Below are 18,875 nucleotides of genomic sequence, written 5' to 3'. Positions count from 1 at the left end.
TTGTCTTCTACTAGCATTTGAATTTGTTTGCTCTTGCTTCTCTAGTTCTTTTAATTGTGATGTTAGGGTGTTGATTTTAGATCTTTCCCACTTTCTCCTGTGGGCATTTAGTGCTATACATTTCCCTCTAAAGACTGCTTTAGCTGTGTTCTGGAGATTCTGGTATGCTGTATCTTTGTTCTCACTGGTTTCAAAGAACTTATTTATTTCTGCCTTAATTTTGTTATTTACCAAGTAGTCATTCAGGAGCAGGTTGTTCAGTTTCCATGTAGTTGTGTGGTTCAGAGTGAGTTTCTCCATCCTAAGTTCCAATTCGATTGCACTATAGTTTGAGAGACTGTTTGTTATTATTTCTGTTCTTTTGCATTTGCTGAAGAGTGTTTTACTTCCAATTATGTGGTCAAATTTAGAATAAGTGTGATGTGGTGCTGAGAAGAATGTATATTCTGTTGATTTGGGGTGGACAGTTCTGTAGATGTCTATTAGGTCTGCTTGTCCAGAGCCGAGTTCAACTCCTAATTATCCTTGTTAATTTTCTGTCTCATTGATCTAATATTGACAGTGGGGTGTTAAAGTCTCCCACTATTATTGTGTGGGAGTCTAAGTCTCTTTGTAGGTCTCTAAGAACTTGGTTTATGAATCTGGGTGCTCCTGTATTGGGTGCATATATATTTAGGAAAGTTAGGTCTTCTTGTTGCATTGATCCCTTTACCATTATATAATGCCCTTCTTTGTCTTTTTTGATCTTTGTTGGTTTAAAGTAGATTCAATGCTATCCCCATCAAGCTACCAATGACTTTCTTCACAGAATTAGAACAAACTACTGTAAATTTCATATGAAACTAAAAAAAGAGCCCATATAGCCAAGACAATCCTAAGTAAAAAGAACAAAGCTGGAGGCATTATGCTACCTGACTTCAAACTATACTACAATGCTACAGTAACCAAAACAGCATGGTACTGGTACCAAAACAGATATATAGACCAATGGAACAGAACAGAGGCCTCAGAAATAATGCCACATATCTACAACCATCTGATCTTTGACAAACCTGGCAAAAACAAGCAATGAGAAAGGATTCCCTCTTTAATAAATGGTGTTGGGGGAACTAGCTAGCCATATGTAGAAAACCAAAACTGGACCCCTTCCTTACACCTTATACAAAAATTAACTCAAGGTGAATTAAAGACTTAAACGTAAGACCTAAAACCATAAAAACCCTACAAGAAAACCTAGGTAACACCATTCAGGACATAGGCATGGGCAAACACTTCATGACTAAAACACTGAAAGCAATTGCAACAAAAGCAAAAATTGACAAATGGGATCTAATTAAACTAACGAGCTTCTGCACAGCAAAAGAAAACATCATCAGAGCAAACAGGCAACCTACAGAATGGGAGAAAATTTTTGCAATCTATCCATCTGACAAAGGGCTAATATCCAGAATCTACAAAGAACTTAAACAAATTTACAAGAAAGAAACAAACAACCCCATCAAAAAGCTAAGGATATGAACAGACACTTCTCAAAAGAAGACATTTATGCGGCCAAGAAACATGTGAAAAAAAGCTCATCGTCACTGGTCATTACAGAAATGCAAATCAAAACCACAATGAGATACCATCTCACATCAGTTAGAATGGTGATCATTAAAAAGTCAGGAAACAACAGATGCTGGAGAAGATGTGGAGAAACAGCAATGCTTTTACACTGTTGGTGGGAGTGTAAATTAGTTGAACCATTGTGGAAGACAGTGTGGCGATTCCTCAAGGATCTAGAACTAGAAATACCATTTGACCCAGGAATCCCATTACTGGGTATATACCCAAAGGATTATAAATCATTCTACTATAAAGACACATGCACATGTATGTTTATTACAGCATTATTCACAATAGCAAAGACTTGGAACCAACTCAAATGCCCATCAATAATAGACTGGATAAAGAAAATGTGGCACATAAACACCATGGAATACTATGCAGCCATAAAAAAGGATGAGTTCATGTCCTTTGCAGGGACATGGATGAAGCTGGAAACCATCATTCTCAGCAAACTAACACAGGAACAGAAAACCAAACACCACATGTTCTCACTCATATGTGGGAGTTGAACAATGAGAACATATGGACACAGGGAAGGGAATATCACACACTGGAGCCTGTCAGGGAGTGGGGAGCTAGGGGAGGGATAGCATTAGAAGAAATATCTAATGTAGATGATGGGCTGATGGATGCAGCAAACCACCATGGCACGTGTATACCTATGTAACAAACCTGCATGTTCTGCACATGTATCCCAGAACTTAAAGTATAATAAAAAAAAGTGATCTCTCCTCATAAAATGGCCTTGCATATGTCCTTACTTTTTTATTTGCTAATTCTAGACTAAGACCAATAATTCCCATTAAAGACAACCTGCCTTTTTGGAAAATTTTTGAAATGAGGATTGTCTATGCTTGAATAAAGGCACATGGATAGGCAGGCCTTTTCAAAATTAAATCACAATACTGCTCACATACTTCTTAAAAAGTACTTGGTATTGGATTCAATTTTTATTATCTCCTCCAACCTCATCACACACATTTATAAAAGTTAGCAAATAAGATGAATTATATCAACCTTATAAATATGTATAAATCCCTAAACCACTAGTGTTAACACATAGTGTTACCACCAATAGCGTTTTGTTTTTGTTTTTTTGTGGGTTATTTTTTTGAGACAGGGCCTCATTCTGACACTCAGTGTCAGATTAGCAGTGGCGCCAATCATAACTCACTGCAATCTCAACTTCCTGGGCTCAAGCAATGCTCCTGCCTCAGCCTTTGAAGTAGCTGGGGCTACAAACACACATCACTAAACCTGGATTATTTTTATATTTCCATAGAGAAAAGGTCTCACTACATCACCCAGGCTGATACCAAAAGGTATTTAAAGACAGACATACTTTCTAAGAGGTGCTGTGAATTGTCTAAAGCAAGAATATCACTGTTACTTAGTTTGTGTAAAAAAGCCACTTAAACAACAAATTCCTTTTTTTTTTTTTTTGAGACAGAGTCTCGCTCTGTCACCCAGGCTGGAGTGCAGTGGAGCAATCTCGGCTCACTGTCAGCTCCGCCTCCCGGGTTCACGCCATTCTCCTGCCTCAGCCTCTCTGAGTAGCTGGGACTACAGGCGCCCGCCACCACGCCCGGCTAATTTTTTGTATTTTTAGTAGAGACGGGGTTTCACTGTGGTCTCGATCTCCTGACCTCGTGATTCGCCCGCCTCAGCCTCCCAAAGTGCTGGGATTACAAGCGTGAGCCACCGCGCCCGGCCAATAAATTCCATTTTTAATGACAATATCTTTTCCTTCATCTAATACTACACTAAATTATTACCTTTCATCAACTGAGGGTTCTTTTTGTTGTAAATGAGGCTTGATTCCAAACATTGGGCGAATATTTGTTGATAAGGCTCTGATGGTGTAACTGATTTCATTCTCCCTTGTAACATCACTGTCATAGCCTACAATCAAAATATATGAGTTATTCTTTAAGCAATAATCGAGATCAATTATGATCTTATAAATTGGATACAAAGATGTTCAACAATATGAAATAAATTGTTATAAGCAAATTATGAATATGCAACCAGAAAAAACAATGTAGAAGAATATTTAATTATATGTAATGATGTTTTCAAAGTATTACTAAGTAATAATAGCAGGTTAAAAAATAAGTTCAATATGGCCATACTTTTCTTAAAAAAATATTAGCTACATACATCTTACAATATACCCCAAATATTAAAAGAGGTGTTACCTCTGTGTGGTCAAATTATGAAGGCTGTGTTTAATTTTTATGGCAAAACACATTTTCTATAATGAGTTGATATTACTAGTATATTAGAAGAAAACCAAAATTATTTTAAAATATGAGGTTTAATAATATAAAATTTACCTTAACAGTACTTATTTAAAATTTAGATATTTTTCATTTGTAGATAAATAATATCGAAGTCATAAATTCATGGCAACCTGTTGTTCTTGAGTCACAAAACGGATTTTGATGTTAAACAGACTAAAAACAGTAACACTACAATTATTCAAACATTATTATTACTTGCTTTAACTTCTACAGCTTAAATAAGTTGTGCTAAATTTTCCCTATATTTTTGTTCAAGTATTATAAAATGACATACCCCCATCTTCTTCAGAATCAATGTCGGATTCTTCACTATCACAAGGCCTTTTTTCTCGATAGCCTTCCATCTCATTTGTCCACACCATTAAAGACATATCTGTACCTCCTAGGGTAACCAACATGCTGTCATCATAAGTCCAGCGAACATTTGTGACATGTGTACTATGGGCCACATACCTCTTAAACTTTCCAAATTTCCCCTAAAGAGGAAGAAAATTCAAACAATCTTTCTGAGAAATTTCATTATTTAAATATTTCCATTATGATTTTGAATTTATTTTATTAATAAATAATTAGAAATTAATCATTTCAAGTGCAATGTGTTAGAAAAAGTATGAGAAAATACTGAAACTCAGCAGAATAAAAGATACCAATTCCCAAACCTGTTAAGGACAAGATATAAAACCAGTAGTTTCACAAAATGCTGGTACCCCAGGCAAAACTCTTTAAAAAACCAACTTGGTATTCTGCATTAAAAGCATAAAAATGTTCTTGTATTTGACTCACCCATCTCCCTTTTAGGCATCTATGCTAAGAAAATGCTATCTGTGTAAAAAAATACTTACCATGGTATTTACTTATAGTAGTGAAAAAAATTAAATACCTTAAATGTTGAAAGTAATAGTTAATTACAATGTATATGGAATAGTGTATATATATTAAAGACAATGGTTATGCAGATGTATTACTGTTGGAAATAGATGCAATAATTGAGAAATGATACACACGCCTATGTACAGCATGAGTATGTTAATGAAAAGTAACTATCGATTGATTGCTTTGGTACACATATATGTATATACCCATGTAAATATCTTTCATCTTAATTCATTAGTGCTTTTCTTTGTAAGCAATACACATAGAAATGTATTTTCCTTTTAAATAACAATAAAGTTTAAGTTATAAATACTGGCAACTTTAAAATCTAGCATTACCAAGTTCCATAAATTTCAGATCAAAGCATCATAAAGCAGGTTTTCTGTTAACATCTTTTCAAAGGTGTTAAAATAAGAGATGTCTTATACAAAACACAGTAATAGCAAAATTTGTGAATTCCCTAGGAATGACGACTCTCTTTTTTTTTGATACTGGAGTGCAGTGGCATGATCGCGGCCCACTGTAACCTCCTCCTCCTGGTTCAAGCGATTCTTCTGCCTCAGCCTCCCAAGTAGCTGGGAATACAGGGACCCGCCACTGTGCCCAGCTAATTTTTTGTGTTTTTAATAGAGACGGGGTTTCACCATGTTGACTAGGCTGGTCTCGAACTCCTGACCTCAGGTGATCCACCTGCCTCGGCCTCCCAAAGTGCTGGGATTATAGGTGTGAGCCACCGTGCCTGGCAGGAATGATGACTCTTAATAATTAAGTCAGGGCGAGGGATCTGTCATCAAAGCATGGCAAGAAGATAGTTTCTCTAAGACTGTGTGGTTCTTGCTACACTAAGGTGAAAAAATAATCTGTAGATCAATATCCCAGAACCTATTCCAAAGGGATCTACACCATCTGGAATGCTGGAAGTGAAGTTTCTGGCAAATATTTTCGTGGAACACATTGTTAACAACTAAGACTCTACCATTTACATGTATTTAAAACAGGAATCGGTGGAATATTTTCTTGGGTGTCTGAGTTTTCAATGAGAATTTTTAAACCTGTGTTTTCATTTCAATGCTGATCTAAAAATATTAATATGAGCAGTTACTTAAGATCACCAGGAACTGAATACCACAATATCATTTCAGTACTGTATTTCAAATTTATCTTTATGTTCATGTTGGTGCCAGAGTATAATATATAACTTAATTTGTGAATTAAGAAATAAATGCTGCCAGATAACAGTGACTCGCGCCTGTAATCCCACCACTTTAGGATGCCGAGACAGGAGGATCACTTGGGTTCAGGAGTTTGAGACCAGCATAGGCAACATCTGGAGACCCCATCTCTATAAAAAAATTTTTTTTCTTTAATTAGCCAGGCATGGTGGCATGTGCCTGTGGTCCCAGGTACTCAAGAGGCTGAGGTGGGAGGATAACTTGGGTCTGGGAGGTCGAGGCTGCAGTGAGCCATGATTGCGCCATTGCATTCCGGCCTGGGTGAGAGAGACATTGTCTAAAAAAAAAAAAAGAAAGAAAGGAATGCATTGTATCTGGACTTGATATATAAATTTTATTTCTGTGTTAAGGTAAAGCCTAATATTTTACAGTAGTTTGAACAGAGGGAAGTGATAAAAGAATTAAGTACTTGCACAGCACACAGAAACATAGGTACGTAGAATGCCAAAGAATCTGTTGGCCAGGCCCAGTGGCTCACGCCTGTAATCCCAGCACTTTGGGAGGTCGAAGTGGGCGGATCACGAGGTCAGGAGTTTGAGACCAGCCTGACCAACATGGTGAAACCCCGTCTCTACTAAAAATACAAAAAAATTAGCTGGGCATGGTGGTGTGAGCCTGTAATCCCAGCTACTCAGGGGGCTGAGGCAGGAGAATAGCTTGAACCCAGGAGGTGGAGGTTGCAGTGAACCGAAATCACGCCACTGCACTCCAGCCTGGCAACAGAGTGAGACTCCATCTCGAAAAAAAGAAAAAAATATATATATACATAAGCAGCAAGTGAATACCAATTTTAAGCAGAAAATCATCAACAAATGATGCTGATGATTTAAAATGCACATATATTCTGCTACGAAAGCAGAAAAAAAAGAATTTGTATGATTTGGTTTCAACAAAAAAGTCATTCATTATATTAAATTAATGGTGCTTAATTTTGTAAGTGTAAGTATTTTCTATTTAATTGGTAAAAACAACTTAAAGTTTGAAGCTGTAACTATAAAGGGTTTATATTTGCTGTTAATAGTATATATTCAATTAAAAATAGAAAAATTATTGAAGTTAACATCGGGGATAAAAGGAATGTGTGTCTCTCTCTCTTTTGACATAGGGTTTTGCTTTGTCACCCAGACTGGTGTGCAATGACATGACCACAACTCACTGTAGCCTCCAACTCCTGGGCTCAAGCAATCTTCCCACCTCAGCCTCCTGAGTAGCTAGTACTACAGGCATGTACCACAATACCTAGCTAATTTTTTTCTCTATTTTGTAGAGAGGACGTCTCACTATGCTGCCCAGGCTGGCCTGAAATGCCTGGCCTCAAGTGATCCTCCCACCTCAGGCTCCCAAAGTACTATACCGGGATTATAGGCATGAGCCACTGTCCCCAGCCAAGATGTTTCTTGTAAAAGGGATCTTCATATTAGTCAATACTGAAAAACACTATAGGATATGATATATAACTTAAGATATGGGATCATAAATTATAATACTTAAAAGCTATAGATATGAAACATAATTCTGAACCTTTCAGATTACAACATTATGTATTACATATGTACAATTAATAACAATGAAGTGCTATGACAGGACATTACCTTAACCATTTCATAATTTATGATCATTAGGAAAGTTAAAGAAAAACACATACTTTAGTAGGATATCTAAATAACTTCACAAATCCCAAATCATCCCCGGTAGCTAGAACCATTTTGTCACTGGTGAGGCAAGAAGCAGTTACATCTGTAACTTCTCCAATTACTGGCCAAATTCCTTCACAGCATAAACCAAGTACACTTGTCCATGATGCCCAAGCAATTTTTTCTACCTAAAAATGAAAAACAATGCTGTAAGTTTGGATTATCCAAACCTAAAATATTAACAACCAAAATGTAAACATTTTTCTTTGTAATTATGTGTGTCACAAGTAAAATGAAAGTTTTAATGAAAAAATAGTTAAATTATTAGTTGTCTTGGTTTTATAACTCCCCAGAGCCTACTAGTTGCTGCAGAAAAATTTTAACATAGCATTATTCAGAATATAATTATATATCCACTCTGTGTTCTAGATGCTAAACATACAGTGTTAATAATAAAACTGTTTCTGACTTTAGGATAATCAAGTAAGATTCTTACAGTTCATGTTTAAATTTCTAATAATGCATTATAAGTATGTTTTCCAACTAACCCTTACTAGAAATTTAGAACTTTTACTTATGGTCCCTCCCTTCATTAACCCACTTTCATGTTAAATTTGTTAAGCCTCTCTTCCTAGGCCAAGTTAAAAAAAAAAAAAAAAGGCTAATATTGTCAGGCACAAAATGCAACACAATTTTTCTTATTTTGTTTTTTTTTTTTTTTTTTTTAAAGCAAAAACAGTAATCTGCCAACAAACATCTTAGGCATATGGATTCCTAAGGACGTGGCAGACATGCAATACTCCAATCTTAGATGGCATGTCTTCTATTTGCTATTTCACGCTTCTTGTCTTTTGAGGAAAGCAACTGGAGCACAGCTAGCCATGCAAGTGATTTATTCCTTTTTTTTTTTTTTTTTAATACAGGGTCTCACTTTGTCACCCAGGCTGGAGTGTAGTGGCACGAACATCGCTCACTGCAGCCTCCGCCTCCTAGGTTCAAGCAATCCTCCCACCTCAGCCTCCCAAGTAACTGGGACTATAGGCACATGCCACCATGCCTGGCTAATTTTTTGTATCTTTTTGTAGAGATGGGGTTTCAACATGTTATCCAGTCTGGTCTTGAACTCCTGAGCACAAGCAATCTGCCTGCCTCGGCTTCCAAATGTTGGGATTACAGGCGTGAACAACCATGCCCGCTGACTCCTTTTATTAATATAGTGTTTCTTCCTTCACCCATGTATTGACTCAATAAACTCAAGAATATCCAATATTTTAATAATTTGAGAACAGACTTCACGTGTAACTAAACGATAGAAAGCAGGTATCAGTTTTCTAGCCACTCTTATTCACATAAACACTACAAGCACCACTATTGTCCTACCTCCACGCTGGGGATGGTTTGTTTTTTCCCTCTGGGAGCTTCAAAGAATAATTGTTCCTTAGCACCAGTGTTGACCTGTAAAAGCTTTCCTTCAAAAAAATTTTAAAAAATATTTACACATATAAAATACATACAAATATATGTTTAAGTTTTATGGGAAAAAATCAGCTTAAATATAAAAACCATTTTCTGCTGCAGTCAACATATAGTAAGAACATTTTATTTTTATAATTCCATATTATTAAGTAACTAGATTCATAAGTGGTTTGATTTTTGTATATGTATATACATAAAAATGATTTCTTTGGTTATGCATATGTAAAAAATTCCTAGAAACAAATGTTAAAATACTTTTTAAAGTGTAAGTACTTGTTTAACTATATTTAGAAAAACTTTATGATGCTCAATTTATATAGTTGAATACATGAAACAGCAACATACTTAAAAAGAGAGCATTTAAAATACTTAACATTTATCAAATATATTAAACTCAGTCATATGCCATGCATTCTGCTAAAATACAAACATACTCATTAAGTTCTTTATCTTATATGATTATGACTCTTTTTAAAGATATATTTCATATCAAACAATGAGAAAAATGACTTTAAAATCTTCATTAACATTTCTTTTTAAAAATGTATTTCATTTTGTTTTTTAGGAATGGCGTCTCACTCTGTCGCCTAGGCTCACTCCTGGGCTCAAGCAGTCCTCCAGCCTTGGCCTCCCAAAGTACTGGGATTACAGGCATGAGCCACCATACCTGGCCAACATTTCTATATTCTATTTATATCAAATTTATATGACAAAGATCAAGACATCTTCACAACAATTTTTTTGCATAATATTTAAATCACTTTACAAATTAAACAACTAATCACTGTACTATTATTTGAACGATATTAGGTGAAGTATTGAAAAGTGTAGGCTGGGTGCAGTGGCTCATGCCTATAATCACAGCACTTTGGGATGCCAAGGTGGGAGGATTGCTTGAGTCCCAGTGTTCGGGACCAGCCTGGGCAATATAGTGAGACCCTGTCTGTACAAAACATTTAAATATTAGCCAGGCATGGTGGTGCATGCCTGTAGTCCCAGCTACTCAGGAGGCTGGGTTGGGAGGATCACTTAAGCCCAGGAGGTCGAGGTTGTAGTGAACTGTGATTGTACCACAGCATTCCAGCCTGGGTGACAGAGTGAGACCTGTCTCAAAAAAAGAAAAGAAAAAAGAAAAAGAAAAGTCTCAACTCTATAGTATTCACCTTCAGATGTAAAATAGTAAAAAATAATTTTGAGAATAATGGTTGTTTTTCCCAATTCTTTTTAACTCATCTGTTGAATCACTTTTCTGTTTCTCTAATATAGCTATACTAAATCAAATGACACTTTTATCAAATATTAAGTTATTTAAAGTCTTACCTCTAATATCCCAATCAATATGGGTTATGTAACTGGTAGCTCCTTTGCATATTCCTACTCGTTTACTACTCATTACATTGTATATGTCTATAAAGCTGTCATGGGATGCTACAGCAAGATATTTCCCAGAACCTATAATAGAAACATATTTGCTTGACATTTTCTATCTTTGGAAATACTTTTTTACATTCTGAAACTAGAGTTAATTTTCCTTTTCTTTATGGAGAAATCTTAGTTGTTTCATAAATTATAATAAGACAGATGTGTTAAATGACAAATAATATTTTTCAAGTATATTATACTTAACAAAATAATTTTTTAGTGTAACAAATTAGTTCAGTAGGAAGCAAATGTCAAAAACTATGTATAATGTAGTTTTGATACTTTGTATTTAACAAAACTCCCTCTAAATTTAGAAAAAAATGGAACTAAACCAACATAAGTAAATTTTGCCTTAACATTAGTAATTGCTACATTACAGTAGGTTTGTAGTAGATAATGAATACATGGAAATTAATGGAGTAAAATGAGTGCAATTTCAAAAGCATTAAGAATATAACGAAAACAGTTATCCAACCCCTTTTATATCACAAATGAGGAAACAAAAGCTCAGAGAAGCATCCTGGCTCAAGTCACACAGAAAATTTAGTAACAGAATTGGCACTAAGACAGATATTTGCATCAATCTAACAACAGGGCTTTTACCTCTTGCTACACTGCCTCTTCTAGTAAAAAAGTTAAGTTCTGAGATAACATAACAGTTAATAAAAATTATACATTGATACATTTATACACTGCCAGACCCAAGTTAATACTCAAATACAATTTCAATGGATCTTACCAGGTGAAAATCGAATATCTGAAATCATATCTTTTCTGTGATGAAAAGACACAAGATCCTCTAGAGTATCTGCATTTGCCATTAAGAAGCTTCCATCGTTGAGACCTACGGCTAAAGCTTTACCATCAGGAGAAAAACAGCAACACCTCCCACCTGAAAAAGAAAGAGTATATTAGGCAATTTTCCCTTTTTTCTAATTTAAAGTATGGGCTAGGTGTGGTGGCTCATGCCTATAATCCAAGCACTCTGGGGAGCTGAGGCAGAAGGATCGCCTGAGGCCAGGAGGTTAAGACCAGCCTGGCAACATAGCAAGACCCCATCTCTGCCAGTAGGCAGAGTAGGGGAAGGGGCAAGCGGCAAAGGACAAGGGGCGAGGGGGAAGAGAGAAGAGGGAAGGGAAGACAGGTAAGTAAGTAAATAAATAAAGAGACAGGCATGGTGGCATACACCTGTAGTCCCATTTATTTAGGAAGCTGAGGCGGGAGGACTGTTTGAGCCCAGGAGGTGGAAGGTGCAGTGAGCTATGATTGCACCACTGCACTCCAGCCTGGGTTACAGAGTGAGACCTTGCCTCAAAAAAAAAAAAGAAAGTATTTGCTAAAAAAGTTGCTTCTTTATTATGGCCTCAAATCAATATTAAAAAGGAGTCAAGAGATACAGATAAAGTTTTCTATAGAAGTCAATGGTATGGAATTCTAAGCAGGAATGAAACTCACTTCTGAATACAACAAAAGCAAGTACTGATATTTACCTTAAAATAAATTAAGTTGATGAAAAGGAATGAGAGATTTTAATTAACATAAAAAGCCAATGATATATGTGGAAGTTTTGCAGAGTAGGTTTTACCTTTGTAGCTTCTTTCCAAAAAAACAGAAATTTAAGAAATAAGTCATCTTTATAAAAGTAATTTTTTTTGAGATGGAATTTCCCTCTTGTTGCCCAGGCTGGAGTGCAATGGCATGATCTCAGCTCACTGCAACCTCCGCCTCCTGGGTTCAAGTGATTCTCCTGCCTCAGCCTCCCAAGTAGCTGGGATTACAGGCATGTGCCACCAGGCCTGGCTACTTTTGTATTTTTAGTAGAGATGGGGTTTCACCATGTTGGTCAGGCTGGTCCTAAACTCCTGACCTCAGGTGAACCACCTGCCTCAGACTCCCAAAGTGCTGGGATTACAGGCGTGAGCCACAGCACCTGGCCTATGAAACTAAGATATTTTTAAAAATCTGATAATAGGCCATTATTAAAGGTAGGAAGATACATCTATCTATATGTTTCAGAACCATATATGAAATATTTTTATTATTAATGATAAAATTCATATCATTCATTAATGTCATTAATGATGTTAACATTAATTAGTAAAAATAAGGGTTAGTGCTGCATTGATAAACACAAAAAAGGGCTTACCAACTAACAGCAGGGGTTGCAGCAAACATATTCAAAAGCCCTAAGGATTTTGGTATCTTGTATGAAATCTGATGAGGAAAGGACAGGGTATATACAGAATGAAAAGTTATAGCATAAGTTGAGAACAAGTAGTCATTTAATTATCAAGCATACATTGGAAATGAAGAAATCTAAGATGTGATTTATCAGATTTGAGAGTCAAGAGATGATGATGACCTGGAGCAGGGTGGCAGCAGTGGAGGTGATAAGAGGAAGGATTTGGATATATTTCAAAGACAGAGCTGGCAGAACTTTGACCAACTAGATGTGGGGTGAAAGGCGTCAAGGGCATGGTTTTGCTTGAGTGGTGATGCCATTTACTGAAATGGGATAAACTAGAGGAGGAACCAGTGCTTAGTTCGGTACAAATTAAGTTAAAGATGCCTATGAGAAGTTCAAGTGAAGACATGAAGGAGACAATTTAATATATGAATCCTTTTCAGGAGCTCAAGGGAAAAGAACAGACGAGATCTAATATGGGACACAGTCACACACAGATAGTAGTTACAACCATAAACTGGTTAAGAGTTTGTTATTAATTGATTGCCTCTCAGCTCCAAATCCAGCCTTCTTTTTCCTGCTACGTGATACTGAAGCTGGATGCTGTAGATATGTTTTCCCTTGCTAGCTGACTTGAATTTTGCCAGTAGATACACTGGAGGGACACTGCAAGGCCAAAGCACAAGGGAAAGATTTCTTCCCTCTTACCATGTGCTGGAGCTAGAGGGTCAATGGAGGGTCCATCCTTCTCCTCCATGAGGTTAATTCCTCATTAGTCCTGTGGGGTGCAGCTGCTTTCTGGAGTTGCTACTTCTGAGTTGCATATGAAAAATCTATTCAAACATTCTCACCTCCCTAAGCTTTTAGATTCATTCCTCTCCATCATGTGTCAGCCCATGGGTGACATCCCCTAGAATCCTCTTTTATGACTTTTAGTAGTTAACCACTTTTAATTAGTTGCCATGTTGTATTAAATTTTCGTTCAAATTATTGGGGGTAATTTCTATCTCTTGACAGATGGAGAATTGGTACTGAAGTGGTCTCCGGAGAGAGACCATCAAAGATAGATTGGCTTAGTTATGCCTTTGGGCTTGAGCACAGTGCTGGGCCCTTACCAACAGGAAATGGAATGCTAACAACTCAAGGTATACATTGGCATCACAATTAATCAAGTTATCTCCTGTTGTTGATTATGATAAAGTGTCTACTGAGATAAGTGTCTACTGAGCTAAGCACCTTGGAGCCCATGAGGCTCCTGCCCTTAGCATTACCATAATGATGATGATAAGGACTGTGGTATGCAATAGATTTTACTGACAGTGTGGAACATTTACAGAAAGAAGTAAAACTCGGGTCCTTAAACTATCAGCATGAGTTGTGGTCTAAGTAGAGAATGCTTCCACGGCAAGTCTAAAACAATCTCTGGCATCTTAAATCCACAGGACTGATACTACTAAACATTAAACACAAATTTAATTGTGTGAGTTGCAAATTTACAATGTCAATTGAATTGACAGCCTCACCAAGTTCTTTATGTGAAAGTTAAGGCATTAACTGGGCACTCTGAAACTTGGAATGGGGATATCGGTTGGACTTAAATAAAGCTGAGAAACTCAAACTTCTGTATTATTCTGAGTCTCACTTTCCAGTGTAAATAGCTTGCTTTCCCTGTGTCTGAGAAGTCTGACCTTCTGGGGCAGTTGCCCTGCAGGGAAATGCTCATCTTTCTGAAGAATTAACACAACCCCTCCTTTGCTGTCACCACTCATAACGTGGGTCAAACTGCAGCATACTCTAGGACAGAGATCAGCAAATATTTTCTTAAAGAACAAAATAGTAAATATTTTCAACTTTGTGTGCCACATGGTCTCTGTCACAAATACTAAGCTCTTCTTTATAGTGTGAAAGCAGCCCTAGATGATACATAAATGAACGAACATGGCTGTGATCCAATAAAACTTTATTTACAAAATCAGGGCTGGCTTTGACCCATGGGCTGACACCTGATGGAGAGGAATGAATCTAAAAGCTTAGGGAGGTAAGAATGTTTGAATAATTTTTCATATGCAACCGGCACATCCATCCCCCAACTACATCCCCCAAGAAAGTCTAAAAAATAGTTCCTTCACTAATGCATTGAAAAATATATTAAGGGCAGCATCTGCATCTCAAAAAGCTCTATGACAGTTCTCATACATAAGTCAGCAACGACCATAGTACGAGTTTGTCCAACCTGTGGCCCATGGGTGGCATGCAACCCAGGATGGCTTTGAATATGACCCAACACAAATTCATAAGCTTTCTTAAAACATCATGAGACTTTTTTTGCGATTTTTAAAAAACTCACCAGCTATCGTTAGTGTTAGTGTATTTTATGTGTGGCCCAAGACAATTCTTCTTCCAATGTGGCCCAGGGAAGCCAAAAGATTGGATACCCCTGCCATAGGAGATGTTGCCATTGACACAGCCTCCCTGATTTAACAGAGATAATCATGGAGAAGCAGAGGCCAAGTAGCAGCACTTAACCAGCCCACCTCTGGATTGTAAAGGTAGATGCTTTTACAGAAAAGGACAGGAGGAATGTGCTGATAATCAGAATGTTTTAGCCTGTGGAGATTTCTGTTGGTGGCTAATGGATCACGTTTATTTAGGAATGAAGTAGATGGGTAGGCTACTAGATGAATGTCTGATTTATATAATAGAGAAACCTCCATTCCTGGTGACTAGAAACCTGACTCAAATTAAATCACCATAATGGAGAATCACAGATTCTCAGTCAGTTTTCACACCTAAGCCAATTCATATACTCAGAGCCCCTTGATTGAAGAAAAGGCCAGCCAAAGAGGAAGGACCCTGTAGCACTACCACAAGTATATAATATCTTTCTTTGAGGACTCTGTGTCCACTTACTATTATAGAATGACTGTGAACTGGGGAAATTGAAATATTCAAATTTTCAGGGATTACCAGACACTAGACATAGGCTCTGAATTGATGATAATTCTTGGGAACACAAAATGCTGCTGCTGTATACCAGTCAAAATGGGAGCTTATAGTGATCCTGTGACAGATGGAGTCTTACACCAAGTTTGAATCACAGTAGGCCAAGATGGTCTGTGGAACCCATCCAATTCCTGAATTAAAATAGGTATATGTGGCAACTGGTAGACTCCTCCACATTGGCTCTATAATCCATGTGGTAAGAGTCATTATAATAAGAACTAAGTGAAAACCCCTGGAAATTCTCCTCCCTTCCAAGGCAATAAACCAGAAACAAAACCTCAACCCTGAGAGTGACAAAAATCAGTAATACCATCACAGACTTGAAATATGCAGGAGTCTGAATACCTACCACATTACCATGTAAACTTGCCTGTTGGGTCTATGCTGAAATCAGATGAATTTTAGCTAATAACTGTGGATAATAAATTTAATCAGATGGTGACTCCAATTGAAAGCTGTTCTTCCAAATGTAGTACCTGTCCTGGAACAAATCAATACAGCCCCTAGCATTTGTTACGCAGCTATTGCCCTGGTTGTTTTTTTCTCCATGTCAATTTGTAAGGATCAGTAGATGCTATTTGTCTTTACCTGGCTTATACCTGAGTACACCTTCAAAGCCTTGCCTCACGACTATTTTCAACTCTCTGTTCTCTGCCATAATACCATCCACAGATATCCTTGACATTCCACAAACCATTTATATGGCCCACTACATTGATGACATTATGCTGAGTGGATTGCCGAACAGGCAGCAACAAGTACTTTAGAAACCTTAGTAAGATATGTGAATCAAGAGAGTGGCAGATAATCCCCTACAAAAATTCAGAGATCTGCCACCTCAGTGAAGTTTCTAGATGTCCAATGATCTGACGTATGTCAAGATATTCCCTCCAAGGTGAAAGATAAGTCACTGTACTTGCCATTGCCTACTGTGAACAAAATGAACAAAATGCTTGGTAGGTCTTTTGAAAGCAACATATAGCACATTGAATGGCTGCTTCTACCCAACTATCAAGTCACTTACAAGGCTTCCAGCTTCCAGTGAGGACCAGAGCAAAATAAGGCAAGCTAATCTTCCACTTGGACCTATCATCCAGCAGATCCAATAATACTCAAAGTGTCTATGGTAAATAGCAATGCTCTATGGATCCTCTGGAAGCCACCAAAGGAGAATCATACTGCAGAACTATAGGACTTGAGAGCAAATCTATGTCCTCCTTTATAGATAATTATTTTCCTTTTGAGAATCAGCTTCTTGCTTGTTACCAGACCTTATTAGAGAGGAAATGCCTAACTACAGGATATCAGGGAACTATGTGTCCTGAGCTTCCTATCATAAACTGAAAGTTACATGACTAACCAAGCCAGAGATTGGGTGTGCACAGCAGCAATGTATCAAGTGGAAAAGACCAAGCTTGAGAGATCTGGAAGTTACAAGTAATTTACATGAACAGGTGCCTTAAAATTCTTGCTGCAATGCCTCTTCCCTCTGTCTGTCTACGTCTAAGGCCTCATGGGTGTTCCTTATGATCAGGTCACTGAGGAAGAAAAAATTTTGAGTCAGACTTAAGTTTCTATTGATATGTTGGTACCTACTTGAAAGCATTACAGCCCCACTCAGGAGTGACCCCCCAAAAACAGCATTGTAGGTAAAATCTCCCAGTGGACAGCACTTCAAGCAGTCTACTTAGTTTTCCACTTTGAAGTGAGAGATGACCGCATGTACAGATTTATACTGGTTCATTAGTAATGACGAACAATTTTGATGAATGATAGGGACCTGGAAGAAACAGGAATAAAATATTGGAGGCAAGAAAATATAGAAAATAGATGTGTGGATGAAATTCTCAGGGGATAAGCTATGAAGATTTTGTGTCCTAGAAAATACTCATCAAAGTATCCAATACAGAGGAGGCGCTCAATAATCAGATGAACAAAATGACACTCTCTGAGGCTATCAGTCACCCTCTTTTCCTAGCTACCTAGCACTTGCCCAGTGGGCTCTCAGTGGTAGCAAGGGCAGAGTCTATGATTGGGCTAAAAAATGTGGACTTCTTGGCAAGGCTGATCTTGCTATCACTACTGCTGAGTGTCTAATCTATTAACAGAAAAGACCAATGGAACCTCTTATATGACACCATTCCCCCAGGAAGACCAGCCAGCTACCTGATGGGATGCTAGTTACACTGGACCTCTTCCATTATGGAGGCAAAGATTTATACTCAGTAGAATAGACATGAATTCTGGATTTGCTTTCCCTGCTCATAATGTTTCTACTAGAATCATCATCCATGGACACACAGGATGCCTTAACTACCATCACAGAATTCACATTTCTGACAAATTCACTTCATAGCAAAGAATGTGTAGCATTAGGCTCGTGCCCATGGAATTAACTGGTTTTATCACATACCCCATTTCCCAAAGAAAGCTGCTAATAGAATGGCTAGCTGAAGACTTATATATGGCACCATTTGGGAAACAACACCTCAAAAGACTGGGTATCTGTTTTATAGGATGCAGTATAAGCTCTGAATCATAAACGATTATACAGTGCTGTCTACCTCATAGCCAGAATTCAGGGGTCTGGAAATCAAAAGGTGAAACTGAGAGTGGTCCTTCTCACCAGTGTATCTAATAATCAATTTGCACAATTTTGTTTTGCATCCTGGTAACTCTGAACCCTGTTGATTCAGAGCCTTAGCTCCCAAGAGCAGGGGGAATGCTTCTACTAGGGGACAGAACAATAGTTCCACTGTACTGGAAGATGAGACTGCCACCTAGCCGTGGTGGACTCCTTATGTCACTAAACCAACAGGAAAAGAATGAAGTTATTACTCTTCTGGCTGGTGTGACTGATCATGATTACAAAGGGGAATTGAGTTGCTGCTACATAATGAAAGTAAAGAGGGTTATGTCTGGAACCAAGGGGATCTGCTGCGACACCTCTTAGTCCCTCCATGACCAATGGTAAAGCTTAATGGAAAATGTCAGCAACCAGGGGAAAAAGGGCATTTCTTCAGATGGTTCAGTAATGAAGGTTTGGGTTACCCCACCAGTTACATCACCACAACCACCTTGGGTTGTGGCTAAGGACAAAAACACTATGGAATGGTTAGTGGAAGAAAAAAGTCACAGG

At 37.6% G+C, this 18,875-nt stretch overlaps 1 protein-coding gene across 12 annotated transcripts in view; it reads right to left on the bottom strand.

Annotated features, from left to right (window-relative positions):
* EML5 (EMAP like 5) overlaps positions 1–18,875 on the bottom strand; it is a 179,354-nt gene that overhangs the window by 40,761 nt on the left and 119,718 nt on the right. For all 12 annotated transcript variants that reach the window (XM_003260857.4, XM_030803912.1, XM_030803910.1 and 9 more), the window contains exons 22-27: positions 11,288–11,440; positions 10,447–10,578; positions 9,031–9,119; positions 7,662–7,838; positions 4,186–4,387; positions 3,384–3,510 (exon numbers count right to left, since the gene is read on the bottom strand). In XM_003260857.4, the coding sequence (XP_003260905.2) occupies positions 3,384–3,510; positions 4,186–4,387; positions 7,662–7,838; positions 9,031–9,119; positions 10,447–10,578; positions 11,288–11,440 (880 nt within the window). The remainder of the gene's footprint in view (positions 1–3,383; positions 3,511–4,185; positions 4,388–7,661; positions 7,839–9,030; positions 9,120–10,446; positions 10,579–11,287; positions 11,441–18,875) is intronic.

Source organism: Nomascus leucogenys, chromosome 22a, assembly GCF_006542625.1.
Source record: "Nomascus leucogenys isolate Asia chromosome 22a, Asia_NLE_v1, whole genome shotgun sequence".
Classification (NCBI taxonomy): Eukaryota; Metazoa; Chordata; class Mammalia; order Primates; family Hylobatidae; genus Nomascus; species Nomascus leucogenys.
The sequence above is the reverse complement of the archived record's forward strand: the minus strand, read 5'-3'. Positions and strand labels throughout refer to the sequence as shown.